The sequence below is a fragment of the Sminthopsis crassicaudata genome, chromosome 1 (genome assembly GCF_048593235.1).
Source record: "Sminthopsis crassicaudata isolate SCR6 chromosome 1, ASM4859323v1, whole genome shotgun sequence".
In the NCBI taxonomy this organism is placed as follows: Eukaryota; Metazoa; Chordata; class Mammalia; order Dasyuromorphia; family Dasyuridae; genus Sminthopsis; species Sminthopsis crassicaudata.
In genome coordinates this window covers 401176311-401192778 of record NC_133617.1, presented here as the reverse complement: position 1 = coordinate 401192778, position 16468 = coordinate 401176311, and the positions used below count along the sequence as shown (strand labels likewise).

Genomic DNA, 16468 nt, shown 5'->3' with positions numbered 1-16468 from the left:
GAAGTTATTAATTATGTCTATGATTTGCTGTTTTACCCAATCATTCTTTAGTATAAGATTATTTAGTTTCCAATTATTTTTTGGTCTATTTTCCCCTGGCTTTTTATTAAATGTTATTTTGATTGCATTATGGTCTGAAAAGGATGCATTTACTATTTCTGCCTTACTGCATTTGATTTTGAGGTTTTTATGCCCTAGTATATGATCAATTTTTGTATAGGTTCCATGAACTGCTGAGAAGAAAGTATATTCCTTTCTGTCTCCATTTAGCTTTCGCCAAAGATCTATCATATCAAACTTTTCTAGTATTCTATTTACCTCTTTGACTTCTTTCTTATTTATTTTGTGGTTTGATTTATCTAATTCTGATAGTGCAAGGTTGAGATCTCCCGCTATTATAGTTTTGCTATCTATTTCCTCTTGCAGCTCTCTTAATTTCTCTTTTAAGAATTTAGATGCTGCACCACTTGGTGCATACATGTTTAATATTGATACTGCTTCACTATTGATGCTTCCCTTTAGCAGGATATAATGCCCTTCCTTATCTCTTTTAATTAGATCAATTTTTGTTTTTTGCTTGATCTGAGATGAGGATGGCTACTCCTGCTTTTTTGGTTTTGCCTGAAGCATAATAGATTCTGCTCCACCCTTTTACTTTTAGTTTGAATGTCTCATCCTGTTTCAGGTGTGTTTCCTGTAAACAACATATAGTAGGATTCTGACTTTTAATCCAGTCTGCTAACTGCTTCCTCTTCATGAGGCAGTTTGCCCCATTCACATTTATGGTTAGAAGGACTAATTCTATATTGCTCTATTAACCCCTGCTTATGCTTTTCCCCTTTCCTTCCCTTTTACCCTCCTATCCAGTATTAAACTGGTGAACACCACTTGCTTTTCACAGCCCTCCCTTTTTAGGATCCCTCCCCCACCTTAAAGATCCTCCCCTTATTTTACCCCTTTTCCTCGAAATTACTGTATTCCCTTCCCCTTAGCTTACTCCTTCCCTTTCACTTTTCAATGAAGTGGAAGAAGTTTCACCATAAATCGAATATGTCTATTGATACACGCTATGTTCATCTCCCTCCTTTCTTTCTCTCAGATATAATAGGTTACCTTTGCCTCTTCATGAGATGTAGTACCACCACTTTATACTTTTTTATGATATAATCTCCTTTCCACCTCTAGTTTCTAAGACAAATTGTACATATGTTCTTTACATATTTTTTGACAGAAGTATAGTTCTCAAGATTTCTTTTTACCTTTTTTTAGAAGTCTCTTGAGTTCTGTATTTGAAGATCAAACCTCTTATGTAGGTCTGGTTTTTTCATCAAAAATAGATGGAATTCATTTATTTCATTAAATGTCCATCTTCTTCCCTGGAAAACGATGCTCATTCTTGCTGGGTAAGTTATTCTTGGCTGCATACCAAGTTCCTTAGCCTTTCGGAATATCATGTTCCAGGCCCTGCGTTCTTTTAATGTGGACGCTGCTAGATCCTGGGTTATCCTTATTGTGGATCCTCCATATCTGAATTGTTTTTTTCTAGCAGCTTCCAATATCTTTTCCTTTGTCTGATGGTTCTTGGACTTGGCCACTATATTTCTTGGCATTTTGATTTTAGGGTCCCTTTCAGTAGGTGATCGATGAATTTTCTCAATGTCTATTTTACCCTCTGTTTCCAAAACGTCTGGGCAGTTCTCTTTGATAATTTCCTCGAAAATGGTGTCCAAGCTCTTTTTTTTCCTCCCATTTTTCAGGGAGTCCGATTATTCTCAAATTGTCTCTCCTGGATCTGTTTTCCAGGTCTGTTGTCTTTCTGGTAAGGTACTTGACAGTCTTTTCAATTGTTTCATTTCTCTGGTTTTGCTTGACTCCCTCTTGGTTTCTCCTTGAGTCATTCATTTCTACTTGTTCCAGTCTAATTTTCAATGATGTATTTTCTTCACTCACTTTTTTAATATCTCTTTGTAATTGTCCAATTGAGTTTTTATCTTCTATGGAATTTTTTCCCATTTTATCCATTTTATTTTTTAGAGAGCTGATTTCTTTTTCCATCTCTCTAATCCTGTTTTCCTTGGAGTTGTTTACCTTTTCCAGCTCACTAATCTTGTTTCTCAATGATTTGATTTCTTTATCCATTCTGTCTTTGAATGCATGGGATGACTTCTCCAGGCTCTCTTGCCAAGCTTCCCTTTCCTTTTCCCATTTCTCTTCCAGCTCTCTTGTGAGAGCCTTTTTGATTTCCTCTATGAGCTTCTTTTGTATTGAGGAGCAGCTTATATCCCTCCCAGGGGATACATCTGGGGACATTCTGTTCCTAGTCTCCTCAGCATTTGAAGTCTGTTCCCTCTCCACACAGAAGCTGTCAATGGTTAGAGCCCTTTTGAATTTCTTGTTCATTTTGTCAGAGTAGGAATCAAAGAAAACAAACTGACAAGAGAAACAATTGGTCTGTTTTTTGGGGGATGGGGCTGGATGGTTTTAATGGGCTTCCTCTACAGACTGGGGGGGAGGGCAGCAGAGAGCCACTAACAGAACAGCAATGACTGTACTGAGTCTGCGCTCTGAGGCTCTGAGAACGCACCGAGTCAGTCCAGGTGGGGGTTGGGGGTGGCCGGGCTCTGAGAGACGCTGGCTTTCTGGGGTTTTAATCTTCACCTCCGGTGTTTACACCCTCTCTGCTGCTCCTGGCTTGCTGCCAAGACGGAGCATCCACACTGGGGCAAAAGCCCTTTCGCAGAAACGGCAGAGATCACACCCCTCCGCCTCTGGTCTGAGCTGTGTGAGCTGCCTGTCTTGCTCTGGCTGTCTGCCCTCAGTCTGCGCCCAGTCTGATTGACCCTCCCCCGAACAAACACAGACCTTTTCTGGCGACTTTCAAGGACGTCTTCTCTTGGTGATAATTTGTGGATTTCTTTCTGGGTCTAGCATTCAGTCAGAGGCTTGTCATGAAGTAAGTTCTGAGAGAAAACGAGGAGCTCAAGCAGCTGTCTGCCTCCACGCCGCCATCTTGGCCGGAAGTCCTATGATCCTCTCTTTTAAATTCTAATCTTGCATTTCCTAGTATCTGTTAGTCATTTATATTTCCTATCAATGTAAAACTCAATTTACTACCTTGCCCTCCTGATTCCTTTATTTAATGCTTCTTTGTGTCACCCACATCATCTTATAAATAGCAATTTTTAATATTTGATGGCTGATCGTTATATTTAAAATATTCATAGAAAAAAATTTTAATAGTAATTCCAGGGACTTACAAGCAGCAAAGGTGAACTTAAAGGGACAAGACATCCCATCTTTGAAGCATCAGATCTTAGACCTAGAGTTGGGGGAGATGAGACCTAGTCCAATTCTTTGAAGAAGAGCCTTGTTTATTTTAAGGAGCTATAAATGTTCAGACCCAGATAACAATTTGACTTTCTTTAATCAAGTCATAGGAGAAATCATTGAGTTCACAATAAATATTGCCCTCTTTCCCACATTCTGCCAGATTGAGATTATGACATCAGTTGATTTTATGTAACCTTTTTGTAACCACTGTTACCTTGTGTGATTAAAAAGAAAGATCTGGAAGGAAGGAGAGTAGCATTGATTTTTTAATGTCATTCTTAAATTAAGTTTCTTCCTTGATCTCTATAGTAAAATGAGACTTTGCATTTTAAGTCTGGTTTGTGTCTTTGGACTGTGTGAACATGCATGCCTATATTGTTTAATATTAGAATAAATTTTGGACATATAATAAACCATAAATGTATTGTAGTCATTTGCTTATGCTATGATGTACTTTATTCCAGCAAAAAAACCCTGGGTTTGGAACCAATACATTATATTTCTAATCTTAGAATTATCACTTAATACCTGTGTGACCTTTGGAGCTTTAGTTTCCTCATCTGTAAAATTAGAAGGTTGAACCAGATGACCTCTAAAGGCTTTTGAACATTAAATCCTCTGATTTCATACTATTTTCATCAAAGAAATGGGAAGATTTTTGTGGTTTTTACTCCTAAAGAACAATCCATTTTGATTTGTTAAACTATAAAAAACTATAATTAGTTAGTACTGATCTCTACTCCATATTTTGCCTACAATTTCTAACAGAATCTGGACCCTTCTAGGGGAATGTTCAAAACTAGTTAAAATGAAATAAACATAATTGATGACTTTGATATTTCAGGGATCCATGATTTTATCCATGTATGCTCTCATTTCACCAGTGCAAAGGAGAACCTCTAAATACCATAGTAGATAGTTTAATGAGTAGCTGTAACCAGAACCCAAAACCAACCAAATAAAAACATTCCTGGTAGCTTACTTGCAACAAAGGTGGGTTTCTCTAGATTCAGCTAGTTTTACTCTGTTATGTTATGTTATAAACGCCAACATTACAAGCTTTACAACTAGAAGAACTTGACATAGCTTATATTCTCCTGACATAAAAATTAAGCATCTAAGGTCACTTACATAATTTGACAGTAGAATAAGATTTTATTGGCACTTAAAGACTAGGAGAATATGATAATGTTTATAGAGATAGCAGGATAACAAATGTTTGGATGTTATTCTGGAAGATTGGCCCTGGGTCAAGGATCCAGAGGCATTGTAGAAGGTGTACAGATTTGAAGTTGATAGAAGCAGAATTCAATCCAATAAGCATTTGAATACCTATTAGTTATATAATACTATATCTAATGGAAAGTACTAAAATAAATGACTTTTGTATTTATTTCAGTTACATGAAAGTGACAAAACCACGGAAATAGAGGAACATGTTTATCTAATAAGATCTGATCTTTTTTGTCGTGTTCTTTATATTTTAATTTGACCATTTGGAAATTTGTTTTTAAAAGTCACTTTTTTATCCCTTAAAGATTTTGAGTCCTTTGCCAAATCTTATCATTTCTATCTTTACAACGTCCTTTGTGTACATGCTCTTCTCTTTAGTCATTGAGCCATAAACATTCTTCTGGTTCTGATCACTTCTCCCCTATTGTAGTAGCCTTCTAAATAATTCCCTGCCTCAAATCTTTTAACAATCTTGCCCATCTTTCACTTAGTTGTCTTAATGTTTTTCCTTTTATTTAAATTTTTTTTTCTTTATTATGAACTTCAGTGCCAAAAAAATCCAAAAAAGCACATTTCCATGTAAACAGTAGAACACAAAAAGGATTGTATATAAAACTACATATTTACTTCACATTCATTTTTAAAAGTATGTAATAAATTTCACATATTACTTTCAAAACTATTCTGCTTGTCTGTGCTTCCTTCTAAACATGTTCTCTCCTGTTCATTTTTTAAATCTTTTTTTTTTTTTTTTTCATCATTATTGTAACTTCTCTCACCCCTGGTACCACTAGCTTTACTCTCCAACTAAAAACCAAGGGGAAAAAAAAGAGAAAGAAAAAAAAAAAAAACTCCTTATAATAAGCATAGTCGAGCAAAATGTATCCATGCAGTGACCTGTTTGAAAATTTATGTCTTTGCACTTTGTGTCTGTTACCTTTTTGTAAGGAAGAAGCTAATGTGCTTTATTAGAGTCCTCTGGAAATATGGTGATTATATAGATAAAAGTTCTTTAAGTTTTTCAAAGCTGTATTTTTTTTCTGTGTTATCCTTAAATAAATGTGTCTCTTGGTTATGCTTTTTTCACTCTGTATTTGTTACTACCAGGTAAGTTTCTCCAAAATTATCTCTTTTATCATTTTGTCTCTTTCATCATACTATTACATTCACAGTTCAAGTATTCCCTAGTTGTCTAAGAGGAAATCTGAGACATCCTCATAGTTTCTAGTTATTTTCTTTTGTTTCTCCTTTCAGAATTAGGAATTTGGGGGGCAGCTAGGTAGTACAGTGGATAGAACCCCAGCCCTGAAGTCAGGAGAACCTGAGTTAAAATCTGGGCTTAGACACTTTTTTTTTTTTTTTTTTGGTCCTGTTTATAGCCTTAGACACTTAACACGATCTAGCTGGGCAAGTCACATAACCCCAATTGCCTTAGGCTCCCCCCCAAAAAAAAAACTAAAAATAAGGAATTTTGTGTTGCTTATTTCTGTTTTTTTTCCCCAGTGTTATCCTCTCTCTTAATGTTCTTTTCCTAACTATATTCCTCTGCCATCAGTGCTTATTTGCTCAGTTTGATATATTTCTACATCATACTTATGTTTGGCCTTCTGTTGTCCATTTCAGATAAGAATGGTGTCCATCTAGTGCTCAGCTCCATCCTTCCTCCATGTTTTTGTATACTTTTCTTCTTACAACTCATATTATGAAGAATAGCAAATACTGCCTTTTTCTTCCTCCTTTCTACACTAGCATATTCTTTTTATATTCCTTTTTCTTTTCCCTCTGCAGACATTTAGAACAGAACCAATCTACTCCTTAGGATGCCTGTTTTTATATTTTCCTTATTTAACTCCTTCATTACTTTTTTGAAGATATTAAAACTCTGGAGAGATATTTGTTTCTTCTGTCTCTTTTAGACTATTAATGCCACTTCATTATATAGTTTCTTCCAGTTGATCAAACATTTTTACAATAATTTTTTATATTGGTTGATTTAGTAATCTTTCCAATTTTTGTTCCTTAAATGGGGCTTTGTGCCAACAGGTCCAGACTTTGCACCTTGCTATGATTTTGAGTAAGTTGGTCTTTTTTGGTCTTACCTTGAGTCCCTGGGACTTATTAACCTCCACTTTTAGGGCTTTGGTTCTTCTGGATCTTTCAGGTTTAGGATCTTCAGATCATGGCAAGGTGATGTTAGTTGACCTCTAATCCTGGGTTGTCTCAGTCTCAGCACTGAGAATTTGAATGTTGCAGCTCTATACTTAAGTCCATTGTAGTTTCCTTCTGCAATTTCCTCACTCTAAGGTTTTCTGATAACTTTAGGATTTCCTCAGGGGAATTTGCTGTCTCTGGACATAGTCTGGTAGAGTATAAGCGTTCTGTCTCTGATCATGCTGGAACATCATTTGGACTATGTCCTTAGTGATCCCTTGTATCTCTAGGTCTATGACCTTGTAATCTAGCAGAATTGAAATGTCATTGGTCTTGGGGCAATCTCCAGTCATGCTGATCTATATCTGTCTGACCACTTGACCTCCAGATGGCTCTAGAGATAAAAGTGAGTTGGGTGACCTTGCACAGGCCTCCCTCACATAAACCTATTTCATTTGCACAACAACCCTACTGCTATTAGAGAGTTCTCTTTGCTACTACTCATGAGCTTCATCCATTTTTGTCTGGTTCTCATGTAGAAGTTGTCATTCACTGTTGTTTCACAGTAGATTTTTTTGATTATTGCTCATTCTGGTGTAAATGTCAAGATTTTGCTATTTGGGGGCTGGGTATTCTCATTCCCATTAAAGCCCTACTAACATGTAACAATTCTAATTGTTTTACCCAGCTGTTTATTGACATTCAATATCCTCATATCACCTTCAGGATTGAATACAATACATGTATTGAATACAAATGTCTGTTTGACATTTAAAAGTTTTCATAACCTGGCCTTTTCCAATATTTCAAACCTTTATACCTTATTCCCCTCCATATATTCTGTGTCCTATAAATCTGACCTACTTTTTCAGTTCCTTAAACATGACCCCATCTCTGTATGTCTTTGCACTGACTGTGTCCTGTATCTTCATTTCCATGGTTTTTTCAAGCCTCAGATTAAACTTTCTTTCTACAAGAAGTTTTTCCTCATCTTCAAGTACACTTTCCTTCCACTTTCAAATTGTCTTTATTTATTCTGTGTAAATCTGCTACCTCTTTACTGAATTACATGTGGTAGTCTCCATTAAAATGCATGCTTCTTAAGGACAGGGGCTTATTTTTGCTTTTCTTTGCATTCCCAGCATATAGAACTGTACCTGACATAGTTGGTTGTTGTCCTTTGTTCTTGAAGAGGACCAAAGTGACATCATTCCATAAGAGTTACTGTGGTTGATCAGACTAATATGAGGTCAGAATTACTGTATCCTAGGGAAGACAAAAATTAAAGAAATTGATTTAAGATCAGCTCAAGGACATTTGAAAAAAGTTTTGGAATCTTGTTTTAGGAGATGAAAGCTGAGAAGGTATAAGATTGAAGCCTTATGAAGCCTTATGCAGTCATAAAGAATAATGATAGGATGAATATCAAATATCAAATACAAAAAAGTATTTGAACTAGAGGGCACCCCTTGAAGATATAGAGGAATAAACTAGGAAAGTTAAAAGAGAAATTATTATAACCAAGGAATTGGAATTCATTACCTCACTCCGGGAGTACATAGGCAGGAAATATAAATAGTTTAAAAAGAATGAAGTATATAACTAATCTATAGTGGATTATTAAGAGAAATAGAATGTTTTTATGGGTACATAGTCTTTTAACATTTGACTCTGATTTCAAGATACCTGTGTCCTTCCACAGTACAAGCTATGGTGCTTCTGCCTTTGTGTATGTAAATAATTTGAGGTAGAGATCAAAAATAGGCAGCTTTTTGCTTATTTAGGAAGTTATTTTATTATTACAGTCTACACTTTCATTCTTCTGTATATTAGTATTATATGTTTCAAAAAGGAAAAAAAAACAACAAAAACATATAGTTGAAGGAATATTTGTTGTGCTTTGGTCCCAAAAGAAGGAGCTCATCTGTTTTAACTAGGTTTTTTTTTTCTTTTTTTTTTTTTTTTTCTGTGCTTCAAAGATTCTTCTGTATGCCTTATTTTAACAGTTCTACTTGCAGTATTTGAATTAAGTTGCTGACATTTCTTGAAGTCACGCATTTATTAGGATTACTTGCTTCTTCCCTTTCTCCTCTCCCCTGTTCATTATAAACATTCACTGTTGGGAAACTAGGAGATTATTTGTGTTCAGCCTTTACATATTTCTGCTGAAAATCTAGTTCAATCAGTCATACACATTACTTTTACTGATGTCTAAAGGTAAAGGTGGCTTCCAAAGCATTCAGGTGTCACTCTGTGGTAAATACAGACTATGTTTTAGAAACTATAAAATATTCAGATTTCAGGACCCCTCAGTTGTTCCTGTCTCATTTTCTTGCAGTGTGTCCTTAGTCTCTATAATTGTTTCTTCATTGATAAACTATAATTAATATACATTCCTGTTAAAATAATAGTAAAGATCTTTATGACAGAATCACAAACTTAGAATTAGGCCCTCACAGGTCATTTAGTCTTCTATCATCCTTTGCTTGAAGATCTCTCATCAGAGGGACACTTTCCATCAAGACAAAAGGGGTGGTTTTTTCACAGTATAACAATGGTAAAAATGGAGTGCTGCTGTGAGCTATAGTCTACATTCATACTTTGTAGGACTTAGAACTTCCACCTTTATACCTATGTATATAAAGCACCTCACTTCCTTCTGGGTTTAGCTCATTCCTACAACCTGTTCCTATACCCACAAATTAAGGTATAGATCACCGCCACAACATAGTTACCTTCAAAGGTCCTGGGATAACCTTGTTGAGAGGGAATATTTCTCCTACTCAGCATTATACATCTTGAATTCCCCTCCAATCAATGGATGTCACATCCTCCCACAGGGTACTCTATTTGTTTGGTGAAGAGTGAGTACTTGTTTGTAGGAACCTGGTAGGGAAACATAAGAAATAAAAACACTTGAGCTTAGGGCAGGTCACAGTTGTACTGCCTTCAGGATTACTGGTCCTTCCAGGAACATCTGCATCCTAAGCTGCTTCTCTTATTGCTTGGTTGTTAATCCTCACCACTCTTCATCTAGGGAAATCTTCTTTATTTGAGTAAGCCCTTTTAATTAACCATCCACTCTTAAAAGAAGACTTAGAATTGTTAGCTCTTAATGAGAAAAACCCTTTAAAGGCTCATCAAACCAACTATTTCTGACTATAGGCCTGCCTACCTAGTTCTGCATGCTTCATGGTCCACTCCAAACTGTGCTCAGAGCAGCTTATTTCAGGTTTACTCTTCAAACAGGCTCATCAGGATAACCATAGAAATTACACAGTCCTTAGCTGCTTTCCCTTTTCTACCTAAACATGGCAATGGAGAACAACTAGCCCTTCAGACAAACTTTACCTTTTTCCAATCCTAGGTGGCATAACTAGCATTGAAACTCTTTGGCCAATGAAATTAGATCTTTTTTTGATCTGAAATCAGGAGTCATTCAATTAAAGTTTTGTTTCAATTGATTTCTTTCAGAAGCTGTTTAATTCACCTTGTATCTGAACAAGAATCTCTATCAGGTTTTGCTTTAATGCCTTTTAGGGTGATAGAACAGAATCTACTGTCTTTCATGCCCATTCTTGGTTTTTCCTTTAAGAAAAAAGTTAAGGAGATAAATAAAATTTTAGAAAAGTTAGGTATGATAGCTTTTTGGAGAAAATTGAATAGAGACAGAAATATACTTTTTGGGGGGGGTTCTTGGAACCTATATAAAAATTGACCATGTAATTAGGGAATAAAAATCTCAAAATCAAATGCAGAAAGGCAGAAATAGTAAATACATTTTTTCAACTCATTATACAATAAAAATTACATGCAATAAAAAGCCAGGGAAAATAGATAAAAAATTAATTGGAAACCAAATAATCTAATCCTAAAGAATAAATGGGTGAAGCAACAAATCATAGACACAATCAATAATTTCATCCAAAAGAATGACAGTAAAGAGACAATATACCAAAATTTGTGGGATGCAGCCAAAGCGGTTATTGGGGGAAACTTTATTATCTCTAGATGCTTACTTTCATAAAATAAAGAAGATCTGTGAATTGGGCTTACAACTAAAAAAGCTACAAAAAGAACAAATTAAAAACCTCAATTAAGTACCAAATTTGAAATTCTGAAAATAAAAGAGGAGCTTAATAAAATTGAAAGTAAGAAAACTATTGAATTAATAAATAAAACTAGAAAGTTTTCCCTCAAGAAAATCCTAAATCCAACTCTTCTTAATTTCTGCTTATGCTAGTTCTATTTCTTAAGTCTTAACAAAACAATATTGATCTCTCTTCCACATGACAGCCTTTTATCCTTTTTTTTGTTTGTTTGTTTTTTGTTTTTTGTTTTTCTTCTTCAAACCAACTATTCCCAGTTTTTTTCAGGTTATCTTAATGTCACGTATTCTTGTAGTCTACCAACTAACTGACAATCTCTGGACTTAGTTTTGTTTATTAATGACTTTTGTAAAATCTGTTACCCAGAACTGGACAATCCTTTAGACAGAATATAACAGAACTATGTTGTATCAGGTGCATTTTAATTCACCTAAGATTACCTGAATTTGGGGGGACTGCCATATCATTTGACTAATTTTGAGTTAGTTCTTTTTTAGACAAACTCTCCAGCCTCTTGTATTCCTGAAATTGATTTATTTAACCCAACAAGTTAAGATCTGAAATCTATTCCTTTTAAATTTCACCCTATTAGAATTGGTCTGATATTTTAGCCATCCTGGCTCTGTTATTCAGTGTATTAACTAACTATAGATCTCTTTGGTAGTCCACTAGAGATTTTCTTTCAAGTTAACATTGATCTATTTATGATTATTTGTAATCCTTAATTTTCTAGATTTCTTGTTACAATATAATTTTTGCCTCGAAATGGATAGTTCTTAGCTTGACAAGTTTTTGGAAATTATCTGTCATGTTCTGTATAAATGCCCCCAAAACCCTTTCTTATGACAAAATGAATAGCTGATTCAGTATCCCTTGGTAGAGAATCTCCTACTATTATAAACTTTTTATTTACTGGACAATCTATTAACCAGAAGCTCATATGGAACCTCACTGCCCTTCTTTTAAAGACAAGTAGCTGTTTCTCCTTTCTTTTCTATGTCACAAAATTTGTTTTTCTTTCCATTCTTTTTTAGAAACTCTTTTTAGTCCTCTTTCTTCTGCTAGTAACTTGTGGCCAACTGCCCAGAAGAAAGCATTTTCCCTATTTGCAATACAGATAGATGATCTCAGTGCTTTCTCTCAGTGCATGAAAAAGAGTCCTCAATTTGAAATTTAGAACATTGAAATCCAGGTCCACTCACTTTTTCTTATTTGTTTTTACATTGATGTTCTGTCATTTTTAAAAGAAACATTCCATTCTTTCTGATAACATGCAGAGCATGGAGATATATTTCTCAAACCTTTTAAGTCTTTACTTCTAGGAAGGAATTTTTTGGAACCTAAATGTCAGAGCAAGGAAGATAAAGTTTGCTTTGCTCTCATTCTTTTTTTGGATGCACTATTCCTAGTTGTCTTTTCTGTTAGTTCTTCTGTTACTACTGAGTCAAGTCACTTAATTTCTCTGAAGCTTTTTCTCATCTTTAAAATGAGGGGATTCAATACCATTGAAATTCCCTTATACTTTCAAATTTATCATACTATGATTATAGTTTTGATTTTGTATGCTGAAGGATTTGGCAAACTAAGATATAAGGTAACATGTGATGAATCATTTCCACAGTATATTATTTCTATATATTTTCACTGTAAATTAGGCATGAGTTTTTTTACTTTTATTGGTATTTATTTATTGTGATCAGATTTACTATCATACTTTGATACCTGGCTAAATCCTTCTTTGTTTATGGTATGAACTTCCCTCTGTTGGTCAGCATGTGTTAATCAAAATTTATTAAAATAGCTAAAAAATTTTTTTTTCCTTTCTTAAGATTACCAACTCTGCTGATAGCAGAATGTGTACTGGTTTACATGACACCGGAGCAGTCAGCAAGTCTTTTAAAATGGGCAGCCAACAGCTTTGAAACAGCGATGTTCATAAACTACGAACAGGTAAAAATCCACAGCAGTGTAGACTTCATGCAAAATTCCAGTGGTATTTATCCCTTCACTTTTTCATAGTTCATTTTTCCTTGACTTTGTTTTTCCTACTAATATTCTGAGGTGTTTGCCATCTTAAAAAGCAGCTTTTCTCAAACTGTTGATTCTCCTGTTAGATAAACCTCTTTTTGAAATGTTTTGCTGTGGCTTCCATGACACTTTCTTTTCTGATGTCAAGTGGTTCTTCATTTACTGCTCTGACCTTCTCTGTCTCCTTAGTCCTACCCTCCATCTGTGCATGTTCACTGAGACTGTTTTTCTTCTGCCTTTACTTTATCATCAAGCATATCTGTGACTTATTTTATCCATAATCTTTATGATTCCAAATCTGTATCATCAACTGTTCAGTATCTTTATGATTCCAAATCTGTATCATCACTATTCCAGTGCTTATATAGCCATATACTACCTGCATTTTAGTTCTGGCTTTTCCAGTGATTAGCTATTTGACACTAGAGAAGTCACTTATTTCATCATCTGTATACTATAAAGGTTTGCTCTGTATCCTTTAACTTTCCCCCCAGCTCTAAAATTCTTTCTTTCTCCACTCAGAAGATTTACCAGCACCTAAAATTGCACACATCTGAAATCAAATTTCTTCCTACACTATCCTGACTTCTTTGCCTAATTTTCCCATTTCTGTTATTGGCAACATTATTCTTCTGGACTAGAAGCCTTCAAGTTATCATTTAATCTTCTTCCTTTATTCTTACTGTCTTCTGTTCTGTATCTAGCTTTTTCCTTTGAATTTTTTGCAATAGCTCTCAAATTTTCTTTTTTATACTCTTTTCCCTTTGCTACAACTCTAAAGAAGATCATTATCTTCTTGACTGATTTCTCCTGTTTAATCTTCCTAAAAGACTATTTTTTATCCTATATCTTTTTTATTTTTTATTTTTTTTTTATTTAGAAGCCTATTGCCAATAGAATTAAATCTATAACTCGCCAGCTTGGCTATATAAATCATTCCTATCCTCCCCAGTTAACCTTATTTTCTCCTGATTTCTTCTTGAGTTCCTCCATTTCACTTAGGCTTCTTGGCTTATTGTTCTCTGTCCTTACCTTTGTGCTATGGCTGAGGTTGTTTCCATAAATGTAGAAACTAATCTCTCTTTTCCTCTGTTATTCAAAATATACTAGTCCTTAAGAACTCAAGTTCTACCTCTTCCACCAAAATATTCTCTATTACTATAAAGCACATTGATTGTAATCTATAACTTTTAATTTAGAATTTCATTTTCTACCACTATCATGTTGTTGTCCAGTTCCACATATTTATGTCTTGTCTGTCTAATTAAATTATAATCAAAGGCTTTTTGTATCCCCCATGGACTGTAGCATAGTGCTTTCAAGAATTAGTGGCTCAGTAAATACATGATTAATTAACAGTTAGTTCTTTAAGGAGTTCTTCTGCTCTTTTTATATATCTAAGTAATAATATCTAAGTAAATAATTAATATATCTATGGTAGTTAGATGTGCTGAGTTCTTAGCATGTGCTTTTCAATCTGAGTTAGATTCCAGTACTTCATTGATAGAAACGTTAGATTTATTAATATGAATGGATAGTTTAAAAGATGTGTATAAGTACATTATTTTATAGGAAAATAACTTTCTAATGGAATTAACTAGAACTAATTTTATCATAGTGAATCCTTAGAAAAATATAAGAAGAAGGAAAAATGTTTTTGTCAAAATTTAGCATTTAAAAATTTTTCTTCCTAATGACTTCTCAATTAAATCTGAGTAGTTTTGTTGAAGACTCTACAATTTTAGGGACTAGGTATCTAAGTATGAAAAGTCTGAGCTGTTTATAGGTTTGAAATAAATACTCTTTAACAAACAATTTGGAGTTTTTAAAATAGTTAGCAATATACCTGTAATGGTAATAAGGACTGTTGGTAATGATAGGTAGATATGTTTTCTTTTTTCTTTTTTGAATTTTGGATTAAAGTAGATAAAGTAGACAGTTATCTACTTGATTGACATATCAATGAATAGTCTTGATGAAAACCTCAATGAAAGGACTGTGGATTGAAGAAGTTTAAGGCAACCATATTACTTCATTGATGGGAGGTACCAGTTTGTAATTTATCTATCTGACATTTTCTTCTATTCCTCAAATAATTCTTCTTGTAATACCCCAATTAATTTTCTCTGTTTCTAGGTTAATATGGATGATAAGTTTGGGCAGATCATGGTTGAGAACCTTCGTAGGCGGCAGTGTGACCTGGCTGGAGTTGAAACCTGCAAATCTTTAGACTCTCAGGTTGGAACAACAAAGCATTAATATAGTTTTTGTTAACAAAGGCCAATTTTCCTTTCCCAAATGAGATAAATTGAGGAATTTTGTGAATACCTAATTTTCTAAATAGCCTCACATCTACATAAACAAAAGAGGATAGTGTATAGCTGTTATAATATTTTTCCTGCAGTTGATTTTTAGTATATTTTTAGCAAACTCTTATAACTCATATACCATTTATGGATAGATACATAGTTCAGTTTTTATAGGAAATTAAAAATAATTGTTATAGTGAAAATGAGGTGTCTGTGGCATAGTGGATGGAAAGCTGGCCTTAAAGCCAAGAAGACTCGAGGTCAGGTCCAACTTCTGACATATAATGGCTGTAGGACCCTGCTTAAATCATTTTATCTCTTAGGCCTCTAGACAGATCTCTTATGAATATAATTCACAAAAGAGGTGCTGACACACAGCTAGGAAGTGTTAAGTGTCTGAGACCAGATTTGAACTTGGGTCATCCTGAATTCAGGGGTGGTGCTCTATCCATGACCAAAGGAATTTTGTAATCAGAAAGTTAGTTCCCTGTACTTATGAAGCCACAGGTCCATTCCCTATACCTACCCTCTAGTGAAATTACCTTTCTTTGTGTGTGAAAAATATGTCCATTTTATGTCTAAAAGTTTAATGTAATGTAAAAGAGTATTATTCCATAGTGCTAACTGAGGAGGATGGGAGATTCTGGTTCCTAAGAACCGAATATGTGAAAGGCAGACACATAGTAGATTGGAGCCTTGTTCTGGGTTCTAGTTTGTTGGGGTACTTTATTCATCAGATCCTTTCTCCCACAAGTAATCTCTTACTTTGAAATACTGTAAGATGTCTGAATTTTTATTTCCCACTTCCTACCCAGATAATCATATTGGGTTTTTAATCCCTCATTTTTTGACAAGCCCCACTTGACAGCTCCTCTTTCTCTAGTTCTTAGCAACTACCTAGGAAAACTGCCATATGATACTAGAGATACAGAGATACTCTCATCTGTAGGAAACTTTTCTTTCTTTTTTTTTGGCTGAGGCATTTGGGGTTAAGTGACTTGCCCAGGGTCACACAGCTAGGAAGTGTTAAGTGTCTGAGGCCAGATTTGAACTCAGGTCCTCCTAACTTGAGGGCTGGTGCTCTATCCAGTGCACCACCTATCAGCCTTAGGAAACCTTTCATAATGAGTGATTATTTCTAGGGAGACCCCTTCTTGACGGGAAATAATATTAATGATAAATATGTTCCTCCCTTTAGAATATATAATTCCTAGTCCTATATATCCCCCATCCCTGAACATAATTATGCCAATTTTCCCATCACTTCTAAATCTATCCTAAAAAATACCTACTTTAATTTTCAGATAT

General features: G+C 34.7%; 1 protein-coding gene across 1 annotated transcript in view; it reads left to right on the top strand.

Moving 5' to 3' along the window:
* Window positions 1-16468, top strand: part of LCMT1 (leucine carboxyl methyltransferase 1) — a 104180-nt gene that overhangs the window by 73050 nt on the left and 14662 nt on the right. Inside the window, exons 7-8 of the mRNA XM_074280030.1 lie at window positions 12653-12773; window positions 14988-15089. Of these exons, the coding sequence (XP_074136131.1) occupies window positions 12653-12773; window positions 14988-15089 (223 nt within the window). The remainder of the gene's footprint in view (window positions 1-12652; window positions 12774-14987; window positions 15090-16468) is intronic.